The sequence below is a fragment of the Sphaerodactylus townsendi genome, linkage group LG06 (assembly GCF_021028975.2).
Source record: "Sphaerodactylus townsendi isolate TG3544 linkage group LG06, MPM_Stown_v2.3, whole genome shotgun sequence".
Classification (NCBI taxonomy): Eukaryota; Metazoa; Chordata; class Lepidosauria; order Squamata; family Sphaerodactylidae; genus Sphaerodactylus; species Sphaerodactylus townsendi.
The window spans coordinates 38,141,490-38,153,839 of NC_059430.1; the positions used below are offsets into that span (position 1 = coordinate 38,141,490).

The 12,350-nt window shown below is 42.9% G+C and overlaps 1 protein-coding gene across 1 annotated transcript in view; it reads left to right on the forward strand.

Moving 5' to 3' along the window:
• SH3BP1 (SH3 domain binding protein 1) overlaps positions 1 to 12,350 on the forward strand; it is a 43,786-nt gene that overhangs the window by 10,432 nt on the left and 21,004 nt on the right. The window contains exons 2-9 of the mRNA XM_048501530.1: positions 3,245 to 3,287; positions 6,055 to 6,159; positions 7,297 to 7,373; positions 7,718 to 7,829; positions 8,037 to 8,113; positions 9,670 to 9,805; positions 10,923 to 10,991; positions 11,241 to 11,331. Coding sequence (XP_048357487.1) covers positions 3,245 to 3,287; positions 6,055 to 6,159; positions 7,297 to 7,373; positions 7,718 to 7,829; positions 8,037 to 8,113; positions 9,670 to 9,805; positions 10,923 to 10,991; positions 11,241 to 11,331 — 710 coding nt within the window. The remainder of the gene's footprint in view (positions 1 to 3,244; positions 3,288 to 6,054; positions 6,160 to 7,296; positions 7,374 to 7,717; positions 7,830 to 8,036; positions 8,114 to 9,669; positions 9,806 to 10,922; positions 10,992 to 11,240; positions 11,332 to 12,350) is intronic.

Sequence of the window (12,350 nt, forward strand, 5' to 3'; positions counted from 1 at the left end):
CAGGATGGCAGCTGGCTTTTCTTTTCCCTTCACCCAAGAGTCCTCTAGACCAGTGGTCTAGAGAAGGTGAAGACAAACAGACAAATGGACTTAGCAGCAGACAGAAAAGATTGCAAGGAGGACCCCTCACATCATTTTGTCAGGCTGAGTATAAAATTGTAACATGGGCTGCCTATGGATGCATAATCCTATCCCATACATACGTTTGAATGAGTAGGGGAAAATATTTCTGAAATGAATGATACAGTCATATCGTGGTAATGGAATTGCTGCCATGGCTGTTCCATCTCTGGGTCTGAAGATTCCATAAAACATATCCATTTCCTTGGGGGAATGGGATGGTAAAACCATTATGGATAGGTTTTTACGTCCAGATTTGAGCTCTGGCTCTGTGCTAATAAGTACAACAAGTAGTGCATTATCAGAGAACTGAAGGGCAGGCAAACGGGTGGGTATCCGTGTAGAACCCCACTGGCCTGTTATGTCGGTTAAATCTGACCGAGCTGTTATCTGCACCAACTGCAGCGGCGGCCTCTTAAGCACAGCAATAAGAAGTTCAAGAGGCCTTCCTTTTGTTGGAATTCAAGCATTTTGGTCCCTCAAGAACCAGTAAGATTCTAGATCTGGTAATTTAGCAGAGCACACAAGACCACTGTCAGAAGGAAGCCCAATCTAATCTCTATATGTGCCAGGAAAAAGAAAAACTCAGAACCTTTTGCCTATTCAAACTAATATGCTACATTTATTGTAGGAACTCCATTTCTGGATAGGATAGAGTAAATATAGTTTCCTAATCTAATCTAACTAGGATGGAGGGAGATACAGGATCTGTGTCCTGCCCTCATGGTAGCAAGATGGAGAAGTGGAGTGCGTGCGAGTGGAGGAGTGAGAAGAAACAGGAAGGAAGGAAGTGTCCCTGAGAGTATCAGGCCCTTTCCTCTCAGATCTGCTAAAATGTTTTGAAAACATTTTAAATCACACACACACACACACACACACAACCACTTTACCACAATCTTGTTCACACTCATCCCTGGAAATTATTCATGGCCAACATTACATGGTTTTCCCCTTTTATTTTAGTTTGTTGATAAATTGATGCTCCCGTCCTTCATAGCTTTGTGATGTGATTCTCCACACTTCACTTCGAAGATTAGCTCCCCAAAATAAGAAAAACTCATAGAAATGTACAAAACACAGGCAAGGGGGAACAGAGAGTAAGCTCACAAAATGGCCCCAAGGAGAAAGTTCAGGACTGGCAGAGAGGCATGGAAAACGTTTTAAAGAGCTTCGCACAGCAGGGAAGTTGTTTTGAAAACGTTTTCAGTCTCAAGAGCCATTTTAAAAGGGGATTCATTTTAACTGTTTTGAGGCTGGAAATAAAATGTTTTGAGATTCAAAGGGGGTAAAAACAAAGGGAAACTCCATGGAGGAAACATTTCATTTCCTGCCTCAAAACATTTTAAATGAATTATGCAGAAAGGGCCACAGTTTACACATCAAAGAAACAGTGTCAGAATATTTGAGAAAGGATGCTCAGTGCCTTGACCCTTCTATCTTTCTAGGTAAGTCCTCTTCTGCTGTCTAAGGTTAAGAGACAGTGCAAAGTCCTTCACTCACTTCCAATACTTTTGACAAGTTACTGAAGTGATACAGAGAGTTAAAGCTGGTTGCCTAGTTCTCTTGTTCAGGAGCTATGCTGGTTCCTTACACTTCTCACACTTTACCTTCCATTAAATATTACTTGTATTGTGCAAATATTCCAGTTCTTTGGGAATTCTTCTTCTTAACTGGAGGTCATATGAAGCCAAGAACACTTCCAGGCACTCTGTGTTTCTTACCTACCTAATATACAAAAAAAATGAGAGAGTTCTATCAGGGAATTAGACTCCTTTTGTTAGAAAAATATAAAATGTGAAAATGTAGCAATATTAGAGCCAGTGGGGTTATAGTGGTCAGGGTTATACTAGAATTGGCAGACCAGAGTTCAAATTCCTACTCAGTCTTAGAAGATACAGGCTGACTCTGGGCCAGTCACTCTCTCCTGACCGGACATAGGTTGTTGTGAGGGTAAAATAAGAGGTGGAGAGCTAAGTATGCTGTGCTGCGCTTGTTGGAAGAAGGATAGGGTAACAGTGTAACAGATAATACTACATACCTATCTGCCATCAAGTTGAAACTGATTTAAGATGACCCCAACAAGGGCTTTCTAGACAAGTGAGAAGCCATGGTGATTTGTTGTTGCCTTTCTTTGCAGAGTCTTCCTTGGTGGTCTCCCATCCAAGTAACCATTCCTACTTAGCTTCTAAGATCTGATGGGATCAGCCCATACAATAGCATTTCGAAACCCAGATAATATTAGCAGTACACAAATGTACTAGTAAAACAAATGCGTACATACTAAACAGAAGAGTAGCAAGTAGATCATTGGACTCAGAAAGGGATGAGACGGATTAAGGCACCCACTTGGCGACTATGCTCACTGGACAGCCTTTAGCCAGTTGCTCTCTTTCTCTCTCAGGGTTGCTGTCAGCATAAAGTGGGTTAAAACCTTCCACATGCACACACTTATACACACACTGCCTTGACTTCTTCAGAGAAATATACATGTTTACAACGAAATAAAACATGAGTCCAATGGCATCTTAAAGGTCAAAATTTATTGCAGAATAGTCACAGTTTGCTTTATCAGATTCATCGGTGCATGAATCCTGCAGACTAATTTATGTACATGACAGAAAAGTTGGGAGGATGTTACAAAGAGAAGTCAGTGCAGGACAAGTTCCAATCCACTTAATTTACCATCAGCATGCAACACTGTTGTTAGGCCAAGTGAAATGAGACAAGCAAATACAATAGGAAGTTACAATAGGAGGTTCCAATATTGTTACACAGCCATAGATAAAGGCAATTAACCTAGTAAGGGTTGAGATATGCAAGATATTAACACCTACAATGGAATTTCAAAGAGAGATTCCAACTTGAAAACTGCTGATTTAGAATTCAAGACAGGCCTTTCCAGCCCTGGAATGCTTAATAGTGATTTGGGATTCCTGCCTCCTTCTGGGACAGCCAACATTTTGCATAATCCTTCCCCATATAGATTTCTTTCCTATACACATAAATGCTGTCAGAGGGTTTGATTTGGTGTATTGTGGTCTGTTGTGGGTTATTAATTCATCATCAAGAAAGGAAGATGCCCTAAGTCTGGAAGATTTTGACTCTTTTGCTCTCTGTTTCCCAGAGCCCTGGAAACAACTGAATATTTGACTGAAGACATGTTACAGGTGAGATGTGGTGGGCCTGATCTGTCAACATGGGCTTACTTATGCCTGCACCTGCAGTCAAGGAGAGAGAGAGAGAGAGAGTACATGTGTTCTTATGATTGTGCATCATATGTTTTTCCTTGTATGAATCACAGGACAGCCGTAGGTTGGATCTGCCCACTAACTAAAGCCATGCAGCAGCCACGGAGATAGCTGTGCTTATCTATTACAGAAAAGCAAAACAAGAGAAACCTGTAATTCTAGATGGGTACCCTGAGGGAAGGTGACAGATACAGCCCATCTTATCAGATCTTGGAAACTTAGAAAGGTCATTACTTGGACAGGAGACCCACTGTGGAGGACAGCAGTGACAACCCTCCTGTCCTTCTCATTTGCCTTGCAGCCTCTTGCTGGGGTTGCCATAAATCAGTTGTTTGCTGGCATATGGAAACGTGTTAGCCTGTTGCAAAAACCTTTTTTCCAAAGAAGTCTACTGTCTCTTTAAAAACTGACATTTATTCCCACAGAAGCTTTTGTGTGTCAGAGCCAACTTCATCAGATGCATGGTAGTTCATCTGTTAGGCAGAAGTTTTTATACTAAAAGCAGCAGACAAAGGCCGTTTCCCCATTTAAAAAAAAAAAGCAGAGGCAAAATGGTTTTGTAAGCTTCGGGTGTTTTTGAGCACGCAGTCACGCTCCCCACTGCAGGTAGTTGCGCGGGGTTTCCCAAAAGGCGCTGTTCCGAACAGGAACAGAAATGACGCGCACTGAGGGGTCGCGAGGGAGGCAGGCAAGGGAGGGGAGTGAGTGAGAGGTGGCATGCAAGGGAGGGAACGGGAGGGGACCCGGCATCTGGGCATGGCCCACCCACCCTAGTGGAGGGAGGGGGAGGGGAGTGCCGCTCCGGTAGTGGGGAGTGCCGCTGGAACCTGCATTACTTGGAGCGAGTAGCGCACAACAAAAGGTGAGTGGGGAAACGGCCAAAAGGGCGAGGGTCGGGGGTGGAGACATTACAAATAAAGGCCAGCTGAAAATAATATCCTGTCAAAAGTATAATCTATTAACTCTCAGTAGGATTACTATAAAATAGATCTAGTCCCAGGTGACCTATTATGCAGAAGCATGATCTGCAGAACCAAGTAGAAAAAGATAGAAGTGCAGCAGAACAAAAAGTACAAACAAGCATAGTGTAGATACCTGAAGCTGGACCCAATTTTCCAATCACTTGTATGACTTTTCTCAGAATTAAAAAAATACTTCTATATGCAAGTATTGAACTAATTAGTGGAAAGACTTGTGGCACTTTAAAACATTTATTAAGATATAAGCCTTTTTTTGTTTACAAAAGTCCTTTCATTTGATGAAGTAGTCCATAAAAATGTATACTTCAATGAATATGTTCAAGTGACTGTTGTTCTAGGATGATCCCATGAATTGTAAAATGATAGTTGCTTATTATAGTGGGTGGGGATCTCAAGTGTTAATCAAACAATGTGTCTATTATTGCAAGCTAAGTACAGAAACACAATGGTACTGATTCAGAATTCATGGTCACATGCCCCCGCCCCAAAGAAAAACTTCCCTTCATTCTGCACCACAAAATCTGTGTTTCTACATTTCTTTTTATATCTACAGTACAATTGCCTGCCTCTAAACTAGTAAGATAAAACCAGCTGCTAATATATAGAAATGAAAAGCATAGAAGAAATATGGGCAAAGTGAAATAGTTCCATGCATTTTTTTTTCATACTTTCATCTGTGGCTGCCCAACCTGTGACATGGATGCCACATATGGCTCTCAGGATAACAAGAGCACATAATTGTTAATGATTATACTGTACTTTTTTCTTTTTTATAATAATTGTAACTATGTAACTGTGTTATTTTTTAAATTAATAATAAAGTCTAAAAAAGGATAACAAGAGTGCATGACATGCACTAGGATGAGAGCAGGAAGGACCACATGGACTATGGCTGTTGCAATGAATCAGACCTATATTTGTGTCTGCCCTATGCTACTGCCTGCTTCAGAGTCCAGCCAAGGGAATCTGTAGTTTCATATGAATAGTAATTCATGCTAGTACGGCATTTTCCGATTCCTTAAACTTGTAGATAGTTTGCCCAAGAGGCTGACAGACAATAATCTGTACTTTAGTATTTAGGAGTTTGTAGAATTTATAATATTTTCTTGCAAAGAACGCAGTGGAAGGATAGGGATGGGAACTGAGAAGCAGAAAAGCTTCATAGGCAGCAAAGGGCATGACGGGGGGGGGGGGGGCTTTCTTTTTAATCCCATACAGTTTTTAATTCTACTGGGATACATGGCAGACATTCGCCCTTGAACTACAGATCTGAGAATGTGGTTCCCTTGCACATTTGAGCTTCTTTCATTTCTGTGAAGGAAGGGGCTGATTTGAGCGCCCATTCCTGTGGTTGTTTCTGTATTTAAATTGGAGCATGCCACTAAAACATTTTTAATGAACAAGGGAAGCCCTGTGAATGTGATAGGAATCATACACATGTGATCATGACAGGAATCAACCTGTGGTCTGCATCTGTGAGTTTTTAAACCTGTGTCCATATCCTTGAGGGCAGAAAAACGTTCAGAAATCCAAATTCTACTCTACATTCAGTGTGAGATCTCTTGAAATAGAAGCAGGCCAAACCAGATCCTTGCATGCTGTCTTCCACGGGAGTTTTTGGCAAAGAAACAGTTCCTGGATCAGTACATAGAGCCTAGATTATGTTGTATTTCATTAACCATTTGATCTTGCCTCCTATTTTCAAGATTGAACAGAGAGTTGAACCTGCAAAGCGTGCAGCGCATAATGTCCACAAGAGGCTTCTGGCTTGCCTCCAGGGCCCGTATGGGGCTGATGTGGAAAAACGTGTGGTAAGTGCTTTTGTCTCTTGCCCACCACCAGTCTTGCCCTTTATTTATTTTTAATCTGGCCTGGAAGATGGAGAAACTTCTATGATGAAGAGACAGTGAGGGGCCAGATGTCTTCAATCCCAGGTCTTTAGCTTTCAAATCTCTTGCAGATTCCATTCAAAGCATTGCAAGATTTTTCCAATTGGGCAAAGGGGTGTAGATCTGGTCCAAGACAGGACATAGAATGGAGAATATGGTGATCTTGTAGGATTGCCAACATCCAGTTTATATCCGGAGATCTCCTGGGATTACAACAGATTTCCAGGAGACAGAGATCAGTTCACCTGGAGAAAATGGCTGCTTTGGAAGGTTGACCCTCCTAAGGCTCCACCCCTCCTAAGGCTCCACCCCCAAAATCTCAAGGTTTTTTCTAACCCAGAGCTGGGAACCCTGCCTCTATGGCTATATCCAGACTGGTGGATTTCGTGCAATTGCTGCTGTTGACATTGTTACATTCTGTTTCTGCTCAGCACTTCACTTCTGGTTTTTCTAAGGTATTAGCCTATATCTCTGTTAAAGAGGTAAATACCTTCCTGCAGTTTGTCTGTACTGGAGTCTCCTGCTATTCCTTTCTGCAAACATTGCTCTCCTTTTCCTCATTCATTTCCACCATCTTGTTTCATAGCTATCCACATGCTGGATTTACACCTAGGATTGCCAACTCCAGGTTGGGGCATTCTAGGAGATTTGGGGGATCGGAATCTGGGAATGGTGGAGCTTGAGGAGGTGAAAGATCCCAGTTGGTTATAATGCCATAAACCCACCCTCCAATGGCTGTTGCTCCCCTTCTCACTTAGATGCACATTTATAGTTTATTACATTGTGTAGGACTAGGTAAAGTTGCTGCTTTTTTTGTTAGGAAAATGTTTGTACAGTTTCAAGCTACCATTGCTTGATCAGTGCCGCAGCAGTGGTGATGATGGTGGAAAGGAGGACTCCTGTTTTATATTGTTCATTTTTTCCTATTGTTACTACCTATTATGATGAAAACATGGGCAGGTGGTGGTTCACAGTGGTTTGCTTAATTTTCTTGCAGGAAAATGTTGAGAACTGATCTTATCTATTCATTGTTTCTTCTCATTTTCCAATTTTGTGCAGAAAAAGTTGTCTTTGATGTCACTCTCTGTTGCCATGGCTGAGAGCTTCAAAGAACTAGACACTGATTCCAGCCTTGGGTAAGAATATTTATGATGTTCATGGACTAGAGCGTAACACGCACTCTACGGAGCTGGTTCTGAGACACTCTGTGGAGATCGTTGCGGTCTCTGCCCCCTTTTTATTTTAGAAAATTCCCACTGCATTACAAGCCAAGCATTGTCTTTTGCAAGGTGATAGAACTCTTTGAAAGTAAGTTCTATTTCCAAGAAGTTGGGTGCCCTTCATGTTCTTGGGAAAACTTTGCATTGAAGCAGGGGTACTGTGAGGCCAACAGGGTTTCTTTGGCTGTGTGATCTTTGCTTGTATGAATAATCTCTAGTTGTGGACACTAATAGTCTTTTTCTTCCTCCTTTGCTTACAGGAAAGCTTTAGAAATGAGCTGCTTCATTGAAGGCATGCTAGCCAAGATCTTGGCAGAGTGTGAAATGGCTCTTGAACGAGAAGTCCTACAGCCTCTAAATAAACTGAGTGAGGTAGTCTTTGTTTTTCCCCTGCCCGCCTCCACTATTTCTGTTTTCCCTCTTCTCAACTTGCTCTTTGGATTGCTCCCTCTCCTCATTGTCCTTTTCTGCTTTTCCAACTCTGTTGTACCACTACTGCATGCAACAAGTACACCGATTTTTCCTAACAAATGGAAAGGAGCTGCAATGACTAACTTCCGCCATCCCAATTTCTCTCAGGAGGACTTGCCCATCATCTTGAAACACAAAAAGAACCTTCAGAAACATATTCTGGATTGGAACACCATCAAGAGCCGGTACTGAGCGAGGGCTTTGAGGAGAATGGAGGGGGATGGGATGGACTCCCGTGAGTCCTACCAGAAATGATGGGTGGAGGAATTCTCTGCCTGAGAGCAGAAATGGATAGAATCCTTGAACCACAGCCCCTGCCCAGCTAGGATCGGAGGTGCATTTGCAATTGGTGCATCAGTGCCACAGTAGACGGTATCTGCCATTCAAGGCAATGAAATGCTTAGTAACAATACCCACAGGTGATCGTAGGCTGAGAGGCAGATGGTTTTGCTAGCTGATGAAGCATGTGTCTTTGAGTCATTGTCACTGTAAAAGAGGCAAGTCTAGAGAGAGCAAGGAAGGGAAGGCTCCATTATTGCTCTGCCAAATACATAGACGAAGGGAGGGTGGGAAAGAAACGAGTGCTAAATCAATATGGAAACTGAGTCGGGATCCAAATAAATATGCTTCTAATGGCTGCTTCCCTTGTGTATGCTTAGTAACAGTTTCTATCTGAGTGTGCTCCACCGCACACAGTGTCCTGTATTACTTCTTATTTTCACTTCCTGTCTAAAAAGCATACACACACAAAAGCTCTGATCTGGTGTGTTCTCCTGTATCTTTCCAATTAGCAGAAATTTATTCAGACATTAACTTCTGTGTGTGTCAGTGGGGAGTAAATAACTACTGTTCCTCACTAATTGAGAAGAAAGCTACTGGCTGTACCACATTCCCTTGAACTGCTTGGAAGCTACTGAGCGCCATCATCCACTGAAGCCAAAGGGCAGGACTCTGCTCGGGGGCACTGCAAGTCACCCAACCTGATCAAATGACCTCTGGCTCAGAACATCCAAATAAGATCTAAATAAGATCTGTTTGATGTATTGTCAAAGGCTTTCACGGCTGGAATAACTGGAGTGTTGTGGGGTTTCCAGGTTTCCCCATGACGTTTCACCTGCATCTGTGGCTGGCAACTTCAGAGGATCATCAGGAAAAAATGCTACTGGAACATGGCCAGACAGCCCGGAAACCCCATAACACTCCAAGATCTGTTTGGATCAGCAGCATTTTCTCACGCACACACGCACGCACGCACGCGCACAGAGAGAGAGAGAGAGAGAGAGAGAGAGAGAGAGAGAGAGAGAGAGAGTTTTGCAAAACCTAACACTAGCATGATCAACCATTCTTCAAGTATCTCAGGGCCAAGATGAACAGATCTAGATATGGACTCAAGTCTGACCACCAGTCAAACACAGTATGTTCAACTATTGAATGCATTTGTCACAAAATCTGTGCTATCACTAATTAGAATAGTTAGTGCTTGGGTCCCATTTGACATGCAAACATAGCAAGAGGTGGCTTGCTTGTATGTGGAAGCAACCTGTTGTGATGTGCCGGCCCTAATGGCTCACACACGAACACAGGGTGATGGCTGAAAAGTTGTTTTTAAGAAAAACTGGCAACTGCTGACATGCATTCAATCTGATTGTCTCTTTTTAAAACATGCTGCTTGCTCATTTTTGGAATGGCATCAACCGTCCTGTCCTGTCCACCTCTTTGGCTCTTCTTTGAAAACCTGAAGTCTGAACCAAGCGGCCAAAACCTCCAGTAATAGCCTCAATGCAGGCCCTGGCCCAGCACCATCCTCCGCTGCAATCAAACTGGAGAACCTGAAGGAGGAGGAAGAGGAGATGAAAAGGAGGGTTGAGCAGAGTAAGGTGGGTGCAAACTATGATTCTGTTGTTGTGAATTAAAGTTTCAAAAACAAATGTCCTTTCCCAATTCTGGAAAGGTAAAATACATTTGGAAGGGATATATAGGAAGGGTTATGTGAGTTGGCACAGCATCATGGTTAAGATGGCTTGGTGTGATTCAGAAGGTGCCTGGTTCAAACCATCTCAGTTGTAGACGTGCTAGGTGGCCTTTGGCAAGGCACTTTCTCACAGCTTCAGTCAACCAATCACCAATATGTGGCTAATAACATAGACTTCTCTTGCCAAGACACTTGTAAAAATTACTGGGACAACAGCTGCTTTCTGACAGGAATGTTGCCTTAGGTGGACAGTGGGAAACCCCCATTACATTTGAAAGTATCTCCATGACATTGTGCCCAATGCACAAACCACTTGTGTTGCTTCCATGTTTTTCCAGATGAGCTGGATTTTTTAAAGCCCTGCTTTAATCTGGCTCATTGGGGTGGATTCTCTGCCCACAGCCAATGCAAGAAGAGTGTGAAAGCTTTGCTTTCAAAATGGCTTCCATGATAGAGCAGGGGTATGATCCTGGTATCCTGGATCCTAATCTGACACTGCAATCTTTGCCATGTGGTTGCAGGATGAGCATTCACACTCTTTAAGTTCTTTCTTAGCACATACATGTCCCAAACATACAGTGAAACATACTTGTATTTGGAAATTAATTACTACTTAAATATGCTGTAGAACCAGCGTCATGTAGTTGTTAAGGTGCCGGACTAGGGTCTGGGAAACCCAAGTTCAGAACTGTACTCTGCTATGGAAACTTGCTGGGTGACCTTGGGCCAGTCATAAACTCTCAGCCTCATCTCTGGCAAGTATTTGGATGGGAGGCCTGTAAGGAATACCAGGCTTGTGACATGGAAGCAGGTAATGGCAAACCACCTCTGAACATCTCTTGCCTTGGAAATTCTATGTGGTTGCCATAAGTTAGCTGTGACTTCATGGCAAAAAAAAAGCTGTAACAGGGACATTGCAGGGTACTGGAATGCAGTAAATAACAAAAGGGAATGGGATATTTCTATGCTCAGTGTTTTATGAAGGGAACAAAAAACGATGCTCAATACAGCTTGTCTTACAGGATGAGTACATGGCAGATCTATACCACTTTTCCACCAAGGAGGACAGCTATGCCAAGTACTTTATCAAAGTAAGTCACTTTCCCTGTCCCTGTTCTCCCCTTCGCTGCACCCCCTGCGTGCCACCATCTCATCTTCCCAGCCCCTTGATTTAAGGCTGTAGCCTTTCACACAACAGCTGCTTCAGTTTGCAAAACCGTCATAACCATCTTTCGAAGCACCTCTGGCTGCTTCCCTATTTTGGGACTGACAAGGCTTGCAAAAAAAAAAACCCTACAACCAGAATACAAGCAATGTTTTTTATGTTTTGTATATAACAGTTGCTGGAAATCCAAGCAGACTATCACAGGAAGTCCTTGGGATCTCTGGACGCTACCTTGGCAGAACTGAAAGAGACTCAGTGTCAGTCAGGTATAAGCCATCAAAAGATGGGTAAAATGGTCAAAGATGGATCAAAATGTGCGTGGGTTCCTGTTGTGTCAGCTAGGGCTTTGGGGTATGAATAAAATGGATTACATGTGCTGGCTGCAGTCAGGCTCTTGTTATCTTCTTGGGGCCTTCATCCATGTCTGCTCTTGATGGCCTTTGACAGTTGCTGTATGTGTATTACAGTATATGATGGGAAATCAGGAGTTACAACCTCCCAATGTGCCAGGGTCAGCTGGGACTGGATCCAACTAAACCACCCTTACTGGGCAGGAACTCAACAAAAGGCCCCTTCTGCACATGCAGAATAATGCATTTTCAGTCCACTTTCACAATTGTTTGCAAGTGGATTTTGCTATTTTGCACAGTAAAATCCAGCTGCAAAAGGCATTGAAAGTGGATTGAAAGTGCATTATTCTGCATGTGCGAAAGGGGCCAAAAGAGGGCCTGAGGGAAGCAATATGGTTGCAGCCTGGCCAGAGGTCAAGTATACAGCTGGCTTCCACCAGAGCCAGGGCTTTTTTGGCCCTGGCAGCTACATGGTGGAATGCTTTTTTGGCAGACATTAGAGCTTTCAACGGCATCAATCAGTTCCAGAGTGCATGTAAGACCGAAATGTTCTGCCGGGCTTACAACTAAAGCTGTATGATGTATATCAAGATATGTGTTGGCCCGAAAGGTCATATTCCTCCCAAGGTGTTATAGTTTGGGTTTTAAAGGCAATGTATTGATTCACCAACATCTAAGGACAGCATTGTTAGAATGTTTCAACTGTAATTATGTAATGTATGTAATTCACTGGTTTGAATACTGTTATTTTAATGTTTGTGTTAGCCACTCTGAGGCTGGCTTTGGCCAGGGCGGGTAGCGTATAAAATTGAATAACTAAAATAAAATAAGTATGACAGAGAAACAACAGTCCGTGAATGCAGGGGCAGGGTCACAGGCAGGCAAGGGGTCACATTCATTATAGTGGGTGATCAGATCTGAGGCAAAAGATGTGG